The sequence below is a fragment of the Asterias rubens genome, chromosome 21, assembly GCF_902459465.1.
Source record: "Asterias rubens chromosome 21, eAstRub1.3, whole genome shotgun sequence".
In the NCBI taxonomy this organism is placed as follows: domain Eukaryota; kingdom Metazoa; phylum Echinodermata; class Asteroidea; order Forcipulatida; family Asteriidae; genus Asterias; species Asterias rubens.
Genome location: NC_047082.1, coordinates 2,380,372 through 2,396,454, shown reverse-complemented (window position 1 = coordinate 2,396,454; position 16,083 = coordinate 2,380,372). Strand labels below are relative to the sequence as shown.

The window sequence follows — 16,083 nt, the reverse complement described above, 5'->3', positions numbered from 1 at the left end:
AAAATATCTGACCTGTTACAAACTTGAACTGTTTCAGGAAATTACTCTCTACAAATGCATCGCACATGTAGAGTAGAAGGCCACTGAACATCAAGCTGTCTGTCGTTGTGTTGATGGAATGTGGTCTGGAACTCACAAAATGTACTGCAAATAAGGAGGGGGGGGGAAAGTATCATAGTGAATTAAAAATCATGATGTGAAGTTGGCAAAACATCTCAGCTAATTAGGTCTAATAGACTATGATATGTATAGGGAGAAGTTTCTTTATAGTAAAATATATTAATCCTAGAGGCTCTATGCGTTAAGTGCTTGATGTCATGCTTAGCATGGATACATTTTACTGAGTGGAAACAGAATACCAGACTAAAATTAAGCCTAGTATAGGCCTACATGAAGGATTTGATTAGCTTTTCTTCTTACTTAGACAAATTGTAAGCAAGTTTTCTAGCCTATATGTACTATATTAACAAAAACATTAAAATCATGATCAGATAAAAAATGAAAGCACAGAATATGCATAAGTATGTAATATAAACAAGGTTTTAAAATACATTTATGAATAGTGACACATATACGTTTTATGTATTAAAAAGCAACAAGAACAAAGATCCAAAGGGAAAGTGGGTTGTCATGAATGTCACCCGATGAATGGGGGCCAAGTAAACAGAGGGGACATAAATGAACTGGGATCGATTTCACAAAGAGCTAAGATTGATCATAACTCTGTTTCAATCTTAACTTCTAAACAAAAGGAAATGTTACAATACAAATCACAATGGTAATATCGACAACTCGTCTAAAGACGAATGTTATGTCTTTGGTCATACAAACAAAACAAATAAATAAAGCCACAACAATGGCTTTGATAGCAGTGTAAAATGTACAACAAATTTGAAATCAAGTTTCCCCCCCAAAAGAGGACACAGGACAAGCATAATCACAATATCATATGAAACAATTTCTAAGCAAATATACAAATCTATACAGAACACAGCAAATAATGGAAACACACAAAATGTGATATCAAAATCTAAAATATCAAAATGTATGCAAACAAATCAAACATAATGGCACATTCATAACAACTTTAAATCAGCTGTTCCCAAAAATGAAAAAGCTGCAGATGGTATGGTCTGAGTCTCATAAGAAAAAGTTCCAGCATAAACAAACATTGTGATATTGTTAAACAATACAAAGCACAGGAAAATATGGAAGGAGACACAAATTCTGGACGAAGAAAATACAATATAAAAATTTCAGATATCACAATCAAACATGTAGCACATTCATATAGACCGACGAAACAAAATTGGTAGCGCCCTCTATTGAAAATGACCAACTGCGGTGTATTTTTGTGCACAATCTAGGCGTTGAAGACACTACAGCAAATGGCGCGCGGTGCTCAACACTTGCGGGCCCGATGCTCAACACTCTTGTGCGCCCGATGCGCGTCGGATTGGTCTATACATAACCCTCCGGCATTCTGCTATACAATCTTATTTAAAGAGGGGCTCAAAGTCTCTTTTCAGCTTTTTCAAAAAGTATTGAAAAACCCACTTTTTCGGACAGAGAAGTTTCAGAATCGAGAACACAATAATCTAATTTTGTAACATTGAAATCTTACCGGCAATCTGTGATCCTAAGTTGAGGTAGCAGTCGACCAGAAGGACAGGGCTCTCGGGATAAGCAACAGCCAGAGGGAAGAGCCTCTCTCCACTCTTACTCTCCAAGAAACATTCAAGGAGGTACTGGGGTGGTGCTATAAGGGGCACTAGCTCCTCACTGTCTGGGGTGGAGACGTAGTTACGGAACAGGATCTTATCCTTGCTGTGTCCGCTTGCACCGGAAGAAGGCAACTGCAGATCAAAGTCAAAATAATAGTAATAATAATAATAAAAACTACTTCTTAGTCGTGACACTTAATTCCTTTAAAAGCAAGACACTTAACAATGGGTGCGTTCGTTTAGCTTCCCTGGGTCGACCCGGTCTGCCCCAGGTGCGTTCGAATAGCTTTGACGTCATTCCAGGGGTTCACCCGGGTCAGCCCCCGTGACTTCACTTTGAGAGCGGTGAGTGATCGTTTGGTTAGCTCTTGTCAGGGGCTCACCCGAGTGAGCACCGCTGGGTAGACCCAGGGAAGCTAATCGAACGCACCCATTATTGCTGCATCCTTCGGGTGGAACATAAAGCCCTAGGTCCCAGAGTTTTGTGTAATTCATGTAAAAGAACCCAGTGCAATTGTCGTAAAGAGAAGGGGTTCGCCCCAGTGTTTCTGGTTTGATTGGCAGCATATTGCGCCACATCACCTTGTAAACCATTACATGATGCTATAAAGGAATAGCTCCACATACCTTGCAGGACAAAAGACTGAATGCTTTGATACGCCCTCCTTAGGGTGTGAGAAGCTACATGTAGTATTATTATTTCTACAGTGTAAACATGGCAATAGTCTGGTACCTTGCTGCATGGTGTTACATTGACCGTCTCTCCGCCAATGGATATGAACTTCTTCATGACAGAGAAACGATTGAGCTGGCATAGAACGAGAGAGCTAGTATGAGCTCTCAGGTTGAAATCAATATCCTCACTGAAAAACCTGAAATAGCAACAAAGGAAAACGGAAGACAATGAGGTGACAACAATTGCAAAACTAAAAGAGTTCAGTAATAATCAACAGTAAATCTGTCTCCCTCTACTGTCTTTTAAAGGCAGTGGACACTATTGGTAATTACTCAAAATAGTTATTAGCATAAAACCTTACTTGGGAACGAGTAATGGAGAGCTGTTGATAGTATAAAACATTGTGAGAAACGGCTCCCTCTGAAGTAACATAGTTTTCGAGAAAGAAGTAATTTTCCACAAATTTGATTTTGAGACCTCAGATTTAGAATTTGAGGTCTTGAAATCAAGCATCTGAAAGCACACAACTTTGTGTGACAAGGGCGTTTTTCTTTCATTATTATCTTGCAACTTCGACGACCAATGAGCTCAAATTTTTACAGATTTGTTATTTTATGTTTATGTTGAGACACGCCAAGTGAGAAGATTGGTCTTTGACAATTACCAATAGTGTCCAGTCGTTTAAAAGACAATCAGCAATAAAAACCAAAGGTTATACATTCAAATGAGTAGCAACATGGATGCCCCACTATACTGGCTACTCAGTATATCTCGATTAACTAGTATGACAGCAATGGGTACCAACCTATGATGATCATACTGCACGTTCTGTGTCTCTTCTAGATTCACAAACACCATGTTGTACAGATGGCATTGCGAGAACGGTTGACCCTCGGTCATGACCTTTAACCTGCCTGACCACTGCTGGAATCCTATCATAGCGAAGCTGAATAGCTTAGGGATGGCCTCCACTTCCCTAATCAAACCCTTCAAGGAGACTAGGGAGTCTATCCTGGAAGGTCAAAGGAAGGATTAAGCATTAGAGACTAGGGAGTCTATCCTGGAAGGGCAAATGTTGTACATAAGAAAACAGTACAAATTTATGAGACACTAGGGAGTCTATCCTGGAAGGTCAAAGGTTATACATAAGAAGGATTAAACATTAGAGACTAGGGAGTCTATCCTGGAAGGGCAAATGTTGTACATAAGAAAACAGTACAAATTTATGAGACACTAGGGAGTCTATCCTGGAAGGTCAAAGGTTATACATAAGAAGGATTAAACATTAGAGACTAGGGAGTCTATCCTGGAAGGGCAAATGTTGTACATAAGAAAACAGTACAAATTTATGAGACACTAGGGAGTCTATTCCTGGAAGGTCAGAGGTTGTACATAAGAATTGAACATTTCCAGGAGACTAGGGAGTCTATAATACTGAGCGCATTGATACGCCACTGGGGGTGTGATAAAACGATATATAAGAACCTAGTATTATTATTAATATTATTATTATCAGAAATAGAATGACCTCTGACCTTGCATCATTCTTTCCTTGCACACACTCATGCCATGCAAAGCAGGAGTCGTCCATGATGATGACAAACGGCCAGACATCATGCCGTACGACACCAAGCTCCTCCTGCCTGCTGCGCTCAAGCTGCAGATTATTGTAGGCTAACTCCTTGATGAAATACTTGGCCGCACCTGTAAGATGTTGAATGAGAAGTTTGAAGATGTTGTATTAGACAATTAACTCCGTGCAGTTGTGATGACAATCTAGACACTAGGGTAAGCTGTACATGACATCATGTATCGGCTGATAGCTCATTTTAAATTGATTATTATTGAAATTAGGAAGATCCGGCGGTTTCTGGAGGCTTGATGAGTCCAAGTACAATCAACGATGCAACTAATGCTTGGTATACCTACACAAAATCAAGGAACGAGCGCGCACGCAAAGCACGCGCAATTTTCAAAACATCTGCAGGGCCAAGCTAACCCGAGTTGAATATGGAGCCGAAGCCCTGGGCCAAATTTCATAGCGCTGCCTAGCGGCCGATTTTGTGCTTACTGTGAAATTTCCATTTCATAGCGCTGCTAACCCTAAGCACACGAAAAGGCATGCTAACCTTCCGGTGCTTACCGCTCGAAAATAAACGACGTCACAATGCAAATCCACGGTAAACACGCAATATGGCCGCCCAAATCTTCTGCTAACCTGTGAAATACGCTAAGGCTTAAGCAAATTTTTCTGCTACAGTAAGCACGCAAATTTGCTTACTGTTAAGCAGCGCTATAAAAGTTGGCCCTGGTTTCGAAAAGGGCCTGGGCATGTATTGTGTACTTACCAGGGCCAGCTTCGTTGACTACATCAGGCAGGACCAATATGATATGATTCGGCCATTGCTTCTCATAGGCCAGTGCATCTTTCTGCTTACACACCAAGACGTGGACGTGTTTGCTGCCCTCCATGGAATGGTATAGGTTGATTAAACCATGTTCATGACGACCGAACGTCCACATGAAGATGGGCGTTTTGACTGCATTAGGACCCTGTGAAAATGAACATGAAGAATCCATGATGAGTCCTTGTGAAATCCCCAGGAATGTCCTGCGGTTAAATTTCGCTGTTTTGCCCTGAAAGGGACATAGAAGGGTTAAAGGGAAAGTACGTTTGGAAATCTTAAAAGTAATGGCAATAAAAATATTCTGATAGAAGTCTACAGCAGTGTTTGATAGTATAAAGCATTTTGAGAAACATTTCACTTCGAGGTAATATGGTTATGCAAGTTTCAGATGTTAGTTTTGTTGTGTCTATCTAGATTTATATTGGATTAAAACAATCAAATAGTCCTAAAAACCAAAGGTATATCTTTAATCTACTACCAACGATGACAATGGGGGTGATTTACCGATACACACACCTGTTCTCCCATAGTAGGCAGAACCATACTCATCATCTGGCCAGTGCGTTGGTTGAAGACAAAATGTTTCTCCTGCTGTGGGGGTATGATGAATTGAAGCTCAAGATCTTTACCGAATAGCGCGGAGGAGAGACGGATACTGTACGCTTTGGTCTCCCTCGCCTGGAAATGTGAACAAATCACAACAATTCTGGTTTATTTATTTCATCAATACCGATTTAGCAAGACACTTGCAGTAACAATACTGAATGATGACGTACAAAGCCCCCAAGATAAAAGGAGCAAACAACCCAGAATAACACAAACATACAAACTTATCCCAATACTGTCCCTAAACAGATCAGGAAAACATTGATTGGTTGATTGATTGATTGATTGATTGATTGATTGGTTGATTGATTGATTGATTGATTGATTGATTGATTAATTGACTGATTGATTGATTGATTGATTGATTGAATTTATTCAAATAAAATACAGCAAGAACAATTCAAAAACATTCCACAACGACAGAACATTGGACGTTTGCACATCTGTAAAAACATTGCACATCGATAAAAGTATAAAAACAAGGACAGCAAAAATACAAGCTATTGATTGTTGATAAGATTAACCAGGGATGGAATTGAGCTGGTTTTGTAACGGTTAGTGCGACACTTAACGGGAGAGTTCCTCTGGTGGCAGCAGACATAATGATCCTTTTTTTTGCAGCTCTGAGCAAGTGCGCACGTGCTCAGGACCGTCCAAAAGTCTCTCATAGATGACAACTGATATGACCTAACTATCACCTCTAAATAAGAATGAAGGATCGACTTACCTCTACAGCTGAGATATCTTTATAATTAAGACACTGGTCACAGTGATGGAATGCATTATGAGCGCTATACTTGGTCAGCCTGACAGACACTGTGGAGGGCTTCCGCTGTACATCAGACTCGCTGGCACTTGTACAGGCTTTACCTATGATGAGGTTAGGTACAAGACAAAGGTTGTTAAGTAATTTGTGAGAGCACAGCTTGACACAAGACTAAGGCCAGACCCTAATTGGTTGGTACAGCTATGGATACAACTCTTGCTAAGGGTGTTGCTATTCTCTAACGTATGATGACGCAGCAAACCAGCCATAACCGTAGCTGTAGCCAGCAATTTAGACACTTTCTAACATACATTGTTTTATACCTTGAAAAGTCTCAGACAATTTGATCAAATCATAAATGGATATTATAAATCTATCGGTTAAAGGCAGTGGACACTATTGGTAATTACTAAAAATAATTACTAGCATAAAACCTTACTGGGTATCGAGTAATAAAGAGAGGTTGGTAGTATAAAACATTGTGAGAAACGGCTCCCTCTGAAGTGGAGTATTTTTTTCGAGAAAGAAGTAATTTTCCACGAATTAGATTTCGAGACCTCACATTTAGAATTTGAGGTCTCGAAATCAAACATCTGAAAGCACACAACTCTGTGTGACAAGGGTGTTTTTTTCTTTCATTATTATCTCGCAACTTCGACGACCGATTGAGCTCAAATTCTTACAGGTTTGTTATTTTATGCATATGATGAGATGCAACAACTGTGAAGGACAATTACCAATACTGTCCACTGCCTTTAAAGAGCATTACTCTTATTTCTTTTCACCCTTAGTAAGTCATTCCAGAAAAGGGGTCCAGCATGCAGAATAACCTATCACCCCATGATTTTCGGCTCTTAGTAACATCAAACAAGCAAGTAATAGAAGATCGAAGAGATCAACAGGAGTATGTTTTATCAAGAATAAAAAATGTTATCACTGGAAAAGTGTAGGAGGGGGGTTAAGTAAATGTCCTTACCCAGCTTAACTTTCTGTGTCCATACTGGACTGTGGTTCTTGGATCTACCATGCCTCAAGGTGTGATCAAACGGCATCTTGACCATGGCTTCGTAATCCGGCCACTTGACCGCCGTCACGTCTGGCACACTCCAGTCACTAGGGGGCGGTTCAACATCCAGGTCTTCCTCGTCGATCACCTCCACTTCTTGGAGTCTGATCAGCATGCGGGAGAGGACACGTAGGAAGTGGATGAATGTACCCGTCTTGCCGACCTGTAGAATTCAGAATTGTTCATGAGTACAGTAAAAATAAACATCTTAAAGGCACTGGACACAATAGACCCTTTCCATGAAATATGTAAATTGCACATAGCGCGTGTGCACTAACGTTTTGGTTGGCAAATTGAGGGAACATCTCTACGGCGATTGCCAACCAACAGGGTCTGTACGCATGCGTGAATGTAATTAGCATATTTCATGGCAAGGGTCCATTGGTAATTACTCAAAACAATTATTAGCATAAAAACTTACTTAATGGTAACGAGCAATGGAAAGCTGTTGATAGTATCCAACATTATAAGAAACAGCTTCCTCTGAAGTAACAGTTTGTGAGAAATAGGTAATTTCTCACTCAAATGATAAGACTTCAGGGGCCAATTTCATAGAGCTGCTTAAGCAAATAATGTGCTTAAGCATGAAAATAGCTCGCTTGTTTTACACATGTTACTGGTATTTAGCTGTTGTTTTCTTAGAATAATAATTGAGTAGAGTCTTGTCCGGTAATCTGATTTTAATAAGCAAGGATTGTTTTGCTTAAGCACAATTTTTTGCTTAAGCAGCTCTATGAAATTGGGCCCAGGCCTGAAGCCTAGTGTTTCATTAGTGCAAGGGGTCTACAAGTGTTTATTTACCTTAGGTGGTCCATACAGCAGAAGCCTTCGTGGGTGGTACGTGATGTTACCCTCCCCCTTCCTCTCATAATCGTAGTGATGGGTTTTAGGCTCAGACCATTGCCGATAGTAGGCACTCAATACCTCAGGATCCTTACTAGGTACTGGGCGCAATGTAGTCGCCCACATGGTGTCTGCACTGGGTGGCAGTGACAAGGTGGATAGAATGCTCTGTGGAATGCATTGCAATTATTGTATTATTAAAAACATGCATTTATTGGACTTTGGCAAATGTATGCAATAAAATGATTGAATAATAATAATAATAGTAAAAATTTATACAGCGCCATATCCATCGAAAACAATGCTCCATGGCGCTAGTACCGAGAAACATTTAAAATATAGATAATCAGCAAAAACAACAAGATATAAAAATAAGTTTAAAATCAAGCGAACAATGACAAGCAATTAAAGAAATTAACAATATACAATAGGAGTATATGCACAATTTAAAACTGCAAAGAGATTGTACAAACAGACCAGCTGTGACCCTAAACGCGAGAAAAATCAAACAAAATGCAAACATTATAATAAATAGTGCTCATAACAAAACGTACATAATTATGCAAGACAAAACACTTGAAGTATAATTCAAGGGACAATGTTGAAAACAGACTTGGATTAGTTAAAACATGAGCAATATTTTAGATATTTGATAGGTAACAAAAATGGTTTATTAATATTACTGTTACCATCATTGAACAATAATGCAGTCATTTCCTCAGTTCACAACAAAATACACAGTACAGCCCTATTTAGGGAATTGTTTTAATTATATAATAACAAATGAGAGTATATACACAACTCTGGAAATTAATTTGAGCAATAATATCAGAAAATACAATACATTGACAATTGAATGCATAAACACAAATGTCATCATATCAATAAAGCAGTACCACAAAGCAAAGTGCACAATAAAAACAAGTAAAAATAGTCATTGAAAGTCACACAATCTCATCAATAAATGTAAAAGCAAATAATGAACATATTATGTATGCATTCAACCATTTGAAATAAATTGTAAACAGATGTCTGTGTGTTGCATTTTTATGACTGAGACAGTTTTCGGATATGCATTCGTGCGCTTAGTATGCATCTAAACGTGTCCGAAAAGAACCGGTTATAAACAGCTCCAACCGTTTAAACACCCCCACAAGACGCGCTCTCCACCAATAGGAATAGTGAAACTGTCTAGGGTATTTAGGAATGTGAAGTTTAAGAAGTGTACCAACCTTGCTGTGTTTGTTACCTAGGATCCCATACACTGACCGGGACACAATGACCAATGGTGGCCTCTCGACCCTCTCTTCAGCCACCCTATCACACCGCGCAATCCCGTCCACTTCTCGCTCCTCTTTGACCGCGCTACTACCGCCCTCAATGTCCGACTCCGGCTGGAGACTTGGTGGATAGGTCACCGTGGGTACGGAGCTCGTCACCATGCCGATGGATTCTAAGCTCCGGGAGGGTGTGGTGGACCGAGGGGATTGTTTGATGGGGAGTTGGGGTTTCATGGATGGTGGGGACCCGACGTTACTGGAATGTGGAGTGGGCTGGGAGGATGGGTCTTTATCACTCCCATGGGAGGAGGTAGAAAGACGTGCTGTGGTGTCCGCTGCTACACTCAGTTTGGGCGTAGAGCGGGCACTGCTGACTGCATCTGCAATACAAACAAATATAGTTGAAAAATCACAGGCTAGAAAAACTCATGGAGGCTGAGTAAGCCACGGTCTACATGGCCGTGGGCCCAATTTCATAGCTGCTGAAGCAGAAAATACTGCTTGAACAATTTCTGCTAAAACAAATTATGAAGGATACCAGCCGCAGATAGTATGTGAGGTGGTATTTTGGTCTGTAACGTGATTCTGCTAAACATAATTCTTTTGTGCTTAGCTACTTTTTGTTTTTAAGCAACTCTATGAAATTGGGCCATGGGCATTTTTATTTTTATGTTTTTAGGAACTTGATCTGAAAAAAGGGAGATATACCTGCAGTACAAATAATAAACTAATAAAATAAACTACAGCATTTATAAGGCGCACTTTACTGAAAAGGAGAATCATTCAAAGGCGTCGGTCAAGTTTTGTCAAGATGTTGGAAAGCAAGCAAGAATAAGTGTGTTTTGAGTTTCTGCTGGAAGAGAGTGATGTTGTGTATTTGTCTGAGGTAATCCGGAAGTGAGTTCCAGAGTCTTGGTGCTATGTTGGAGTAAGCCCTGTCCCCATAACTGACCAGTCGAGTTCGAGGAACATGGAGCGTAAATACAGAAGAGCAAAGTCAACGAGAAGGATAAAGAATACAGAACACACCAACCTGATTTAGTTGACATATTATCAGCCTGTGAGTTGAGATCAATATGAAGCCCAGGCGTACCACTCAGCTCGTACTCCATCCCGCTCTCACTCTCACCATCCTCCTCATCCTCATTGTCACTGTCCTCCGTTACCGTGACGACAGGATCGATGGCATCGGAGGCAATGTAACGACAGGCGAGACCAAGTTCCTGCTCCAGACTGGATAGGTCGAAGACGTTGTGGTTGACAAGGCGGAGGTCAACAGCCCTCAGCGACCTTTGGATAGGTCAAAGTAAACTTGATTGATCATACTCAATTAATGCAATCAGAATCTTACGCAAAGTCCCAGAACGAGGAATAGCTCAAAATTGCTTTCTTTGTCTAATAGAAAAACAGATTCAAGCTACTTACCTGGGCAAGGTCTCTCCTGTCACAGTCTTATTGGTTAAGATAAGGATACAAGGTAAGCCATCAAGATCCTCATACGTCTCAGGTTTCCACGACTTGTCTTTGCCTCGCCAGGTCTTGAAAAAAAATACAATAAATTCATTTTCACAAGTATTCAGAAACAATGTGCTATTGATTTTTTCTGTGTTAATAAAAAAAAAAATTGTAGTGGGAATTTTTGTTTCATTTATTTTTATTTTTTTTTTTGGGTGGGGGGCTTTCGTTTTTTGCAATCAAGACATTTCAGTTTCGTAGATTTTTTTTATTTCCAACTCTCTCTCTCTCTCTTTCTCAACCTACCTGCAATCTCTTCAAGAAGTACTCATCTACGGTGATCTCCTGTTCGCTACTGCACAATAAGATATCCAGCCTGTACTGGAACCCTATCTTATCACGCACAGTACGTAGCTTATCGTGGGCTAGAATAGCTAGCTGTGGGCATGGGATACGTAGTAGATTCATTTGACCCTGTCCGCTGTCACTCTCCAGGGGAGCTGTGACCAGATCCTGATAAACAAAAATATAGGAATGCTTGAAACACTCATGAAGCATTTCTAAGTGAGTTGACAAAACAAGTTTATTATGTGCAGTGGCCTGAAGTTTTGACCCCTGCAGAGTCTTTCGCCAAATGTCATCTTTACCGTCGCAGAACCATCCGTCGTTGAAAACGAAAAGTCCCTAGTACCCATGTAGAGAAAGATGATGAAGAAATGTTCGCTTAGATGTCGGCAGAAAACCCAGGTAGGGTGCAGTGGCAAAATATAGTCAAGATCATATAAGTACCAACATTATATTTGGGAAAAAGTAGGAACAATTCATCAAGTCAGGAGCTGTCCTCTCTATATGCACATGAAAGCTTTTAAGACAGTGGACACTATTGGTAATTGTCAAAGACCAGTCTTCTCACTTGGTGTATCTCAACATATGCATAAAGTAACAAACCTGTGAAAATTTGAGCTCAATTGGTCGAAGCAGTTGCGAGATAATAATGAAAGAAAAAATCACCCTTGTCACACGAAGTTGTGTGCCTTCTGATGCTTGATTTCGAACTTGAGGTCTCGAAATCAAACTCATGGAAAATTACTTCTTTCTCGAAAACTACGTCACTTCGGAGGGAGCTGTTTCTCACAATGTTTTATACAATCAACCTCTCCCCATTACTCGTAATAAAGAAAGGTGTTATGACGACAATTATTTTGAGTAATTACCAATAGTGTCCACTGTCTTGAACTACAATAATTACATTTTTCCAAAGCCAACATAATCAGAAATAAGACTAAATGAGGGAGAATAGCATGCCTGTATAACAACTATAATTTTCCAAAGACAACAGAATCGGAAATCAGACTAAACTAGGGGGATTATAATTCTTCAGTACGCACCTGTATGATTTTAAACGTTGAGCTGGTTGTGTCTTCTCGTATTTCTGGGATGCCAGCTAGAGCCATCAGAGCGGCTGAGTATTGACGAATCAGGAGGTACGTACATACCACCATACTGTGTAGCTTGGGATACCTGTTAAAAAGAAAACCAAAGTTTGAATTTCTAGAAAACAACTTCTCCACATAATGTCTACCTCAGAAATTGCGTCTTATCTCCCTTAAACTAGGTTGCAAGCTCAAATCTAGTCTAGCCAATTTTTCTTTGTTCTAACTTTAAAAAAATAAAATGAAAAATCATGCCTGGCGAGAACAAACAGAAAATAAAAGAGGCATAGATCTACAGTCAATTGAGACACTTTGAGAGAGATATAATGAAATTCCTACCTTTTTAGCAACGATTCGACGATTGTTTCGTAGACATTGTCAAACTGTAAGAGTGGGGCTTCATTGCTCCATTTGAGTGTGCTGCAATATTCCTCAATGCCAAAGTAACAGGTGTCTACATCAGATTGGCTGCTGGGGGACTGGGTGGGGAGACGGTAAAACAACATGGACGTTAGGGGAGAAAGGCAGAGAGGATAAGAGCACCAAACTCAAGCTCTGGTGTTTCTGTTTAGCACATTGGGAGTTCGAGTCCCGGAGCAAGATACTTTAACTGTAATTGCTTCTCTCAAACCAGGAGGTAAATGGGTTTCTGTGAGGGCAGAGAGATGGTTCTTGTGATTGATTTAAGAAGCACATATTCGTTGCACAGGCTGTATGCTCCAACGGGAGCTGAGATGGTTTAGGGAATGAATTAAATGGCCCAGTGACCAGGGCTAATATTGGGTGCGTTCGATTAGCTTCCCTGGGTCGACCCCAGTCTGCCCCATGTACGTTCCAATAGCTTTGACATCATTCCAGGGGCTCATCCCGGTCAGCCCTAAGTGCCCTGCTTGTGAAATGGGTCACTTTGGGACATCACCATGAGAGGGTGAGTGATCAGTCGATTAGCTCTTGTCAGGGGCTCACCCGAGTGAGCACTGCGGGTTCGACATAGGGAAGCTAATCGAACGCACCCAATGTTGGAAGTGCTCTGAGACGCGGGAATTATATCATACCTGTTTCATCATTGTTGGCATGTAGATCTCATTCTGAGGAGGAATACGTGACTTCTTAGTCTGAAGATTATAAGGAAGCCCAGATACTTGTAGCGTTAATACATTGGGTGCATCTAGAATATCCAGGCAGTTGGTATAGCGGTGGACAATACCACCATGCTGCTGTTGGCTCACAGAATACCTGTCAAGAAAATCAACTCATAATAAAACTAGCCTTTGAGCAGCAAGACATTGTATGTTACATTTTTGATGTGATTATTTGCCATTATATAGGGCCACTGATTTTCCGCGATCGCGGAAAACGGACGGAATTCGCGGAATCCGCCCTTCGAAACGGAAAACGGGATTTCAGAAAATTTGATTATTTATTTATTTTTTTTTTTTTCTTGACGCCAAAACTATTGAAATTTGCTTTTTTTATTAAGATTCTTTTTGTTAAACTAAAAAGGCATCAGAAATCAGACCATTAAAAAGTACGAGATCGTAACCGTGGATCATTCTGTTCTACTTCACACCATCCTCAATGTTTACACACATGATGTACACACGTTGTTAACATGGTTAAGCGAAGGGCATTATTCGCGGCATGTTTTAAACATTTTTTGTTCACCCAAATTGCATTTTCTCCCTTTCTTTTACCAACAATAATACACAAACTAGCTTACCTATGATCTATAAGAACACATACAATGTTTTTTCATCTCGGAAAGGTTTAAAATAAAACCGTAAACTGTCAACATTCTGTCGCCAAAGCGAAAACAAAATGGCTGACATTTTGTTTGTGGATGGAGAATGGTCACGTCCATAGACTTGTTCCCAAGCCTCTGATCATGCTGAAACAGCACCCTCTTGTGGATACACTCCTGTCATTAGCCTACAATGTGGCTGATGCAGAGAATCAACTGCAGTTTTAGACTTGGAATCAAGTCTATCACATCATGTGCATTGATACTGCAGTCACAGTGCAACCTTTTTAGAACAGCAGTATACAAAATAATCCACAATTAAAAAAAAAAGTATTTTTTTGAAATTTGTCAGTTCAAATGAACATTTTACGAAGTCAACAGTGCAACTTATCTCAAATTGATTTTTATAAGTGTGTCCCTGGGTATTAAACAACCTTTTATCTAATTAAAAAAACATGAAACGGAATTTTTTGTGCCTGAAACGGAATTCATGTTTTTGCCAAACGGAATTTGCACTTTTCTGAAACGGAAAATCAGTGGCCCTAATTATAATATTATGATTTCCTGAATCCAAGTATTGGCTACTAAAGTCAAGGAATTCAAATCATACCTATAGATGTCAGATGTAAATTCTCAATAAATTTCAAACAATGAATGACATTTTTGATGTGATTTTTTGCCATTATAATATTCTGATTTCTTGAATCCAAGAATTGGCTACTAAAGTCAAGGAATTCGGATCATACCTATAGATGTCCAAATGAGCTTGGTCCTGCACCAGCACAAACAGCGTATGTGGCATAATCTTGACTTTACTGACGAAATTATCAAATTTGGCTTGGTTTTCACTGGAGGTACTGCACTGCATGATGTATTGCTCAGCTGTCTTCTGGGTGTTGGTGGTCGTCAGACCGAGATCAACAAGGAGGTCTGGAACAAGGGTAGAACAATGAAAATTATGCTTAGCAGCAGAAGGTTACCAGCCAAAATACCATGTCACATGTACAATCTGTGACTGGTATCCAGCTTATATTTGCTAAGCAGAAAATGTTTAATTACAAGTTATGTACACACAAAATATAAATTTCAAAGATAGTTGACATTATGTGTGTACTCACTAGATTCTATAAGTCTTGTGACCGTCTGTTGAAACAACATGCTGGACGGTGGAACGATGAACAGTAAATCTACTTTGATGAAGCGGCCGAGGTCTAGAGCCATCTGGTCCGAGTCCGCTATAGCACACACCTGGGAAAGAATCTTCATTGCTGTAGAGATTTGCAGAGGGTGCAGTTTGAATGGCTCCGGAGTATACTCTAAATAAAAATACAAAATACAAAAGATTTATTTGAAATTCATAAATACCCACGACAGTCTATCTGATTGGTCATGAGGAGATCATGTGGCCATGTTTAAGCCTGCAATAAAAACATGGTGAGTACTTAAACATACGTGTGGTGAATCAATGTATAGTTAGTCTGTTAGCAGGTTTATAGGGCACTTATGAATGTGAACAATGAGTGGCGACTCAGTGAAATTATTAGAGAGAATATTTGAACTGAAAGTAGATGGCGACAAGAATAGGATATATCAAATGTGGTATTTTTTATTTAGGTTTTTAGTTTTTAAGAAATCTATAAAACAATTTCACACACAAAAATTTGTTCATCTCAGTGGGCTGAAAATTATTTTAGCTTGTAACGGATTAACGCGACTCTCCAGAAGACATTGCTCTGTGATTTTCACCTTTTTTTCTCAAAGAACTGTGACGACTAATGAGGCTGAAACTTCTACAGGTACATGTAAGTTATAGTACATACATCTTCATTCCCTGGGAGTAGGGATTCATGTCGTGGCCAAAAACTTGATCTTCTACAGGTATCAAAACCCTTTAAACAGGAAAGATTTGTCTGACCTTTCGTTGTGCTCATCTCCATCTCAGCTGCTACTGTTTCCTCCGTCCTCTGAAGGAGCTCCCCGTTGAATGGAACAAAGACTTCTCCTTCAAGACTCCCTGAGAAAGACTCTAGCAAAGCATCAATGTCATGGCCAGCTGTAACAACGGGAAGAAACAAGAAGAAGAAG

General features: G+C 39.9%; 1 protein-coding gene across 4 annotated transcripts in view; it reads right to left on the bottom strand.

The window, feature by feature from the left end:
* LOC117304676 (GREB1-like protein) overlaps positions 1-16,083 on the bottom strand; it is a 36,977-nt gene that overhangs the window by 491 nt on the left and 20,403 nt on the right. For 3 of the 4 annotated variants that reach the window (XM_033789248.1, XM_033789247.1, XM_033789250.1), the window contains 20 exons: positions 15,914-16,051; positions 15,117-15,314; positions 14,745-14,928; positions 13,313-13,493; positions 12,597-12,736; positions 12,213-12,345; positions 11,131-11,337; positions 10,795-10,907; positions 10,403-10,659; positions 9,322-9,749; positions 8,048-8,257; positions 7,157-7,409; positions 6,142-6,284; positions 5,313-5,486; positions 4,749-4,953; positions 3,936-4,104; positions 3,206-3,412; positions 2,458-2,596; positions 1,625-1,856; positions 13-144 (listed from right to left, as the gene is read on the bottom strand). In XM_033789248.1, the coding sequence (XP_033645139.1) occupies positions 13-144; positions 1,625-1,856; positions 2,458-2,596; positions 3,206-3,412; positions 3,936-4,104; positions 4,749-4,953; positions 5,313-5,486; positions 6,142-6,284; positions 7,157-7,409; positions 8,048-8,257; positions 9,322-9,749; positions 10,403-10,659; positions 10,795-10,907; positions 11,131-11,337; positions 12,213-12,345; positions 12,597-12,736; positions 13,313-13,493; positions 14,745-14,928; positions 15,117-15,314; positions 15,914-16,051 (3,843 nt within the window). The remainder of the gene's footprint in view (positions 1-12; positions 145-1,624; positions 1,857-2,457; positions 2,597-3,205; positions 3,413-3,935; positions 4,105-4,748; positions 4,954-5,312; positions 5,487-6,141; positions 6,285-7,156; positions 7,410-8,047; positions 8,258-9,321; positions 9,750-10,402; positions 10,660-10,794; positions 10,908-11,130; positions 11,338-12,212; positions 12,346-12,596; positions 12,737-13,312; positions 13,494-14,744; positions 14,929-15,116; positions 15,315-15,913; positions 16,052-16,083) is intronic. The other variant, XM_033789249.1, reaches the window with a different exon arrangement.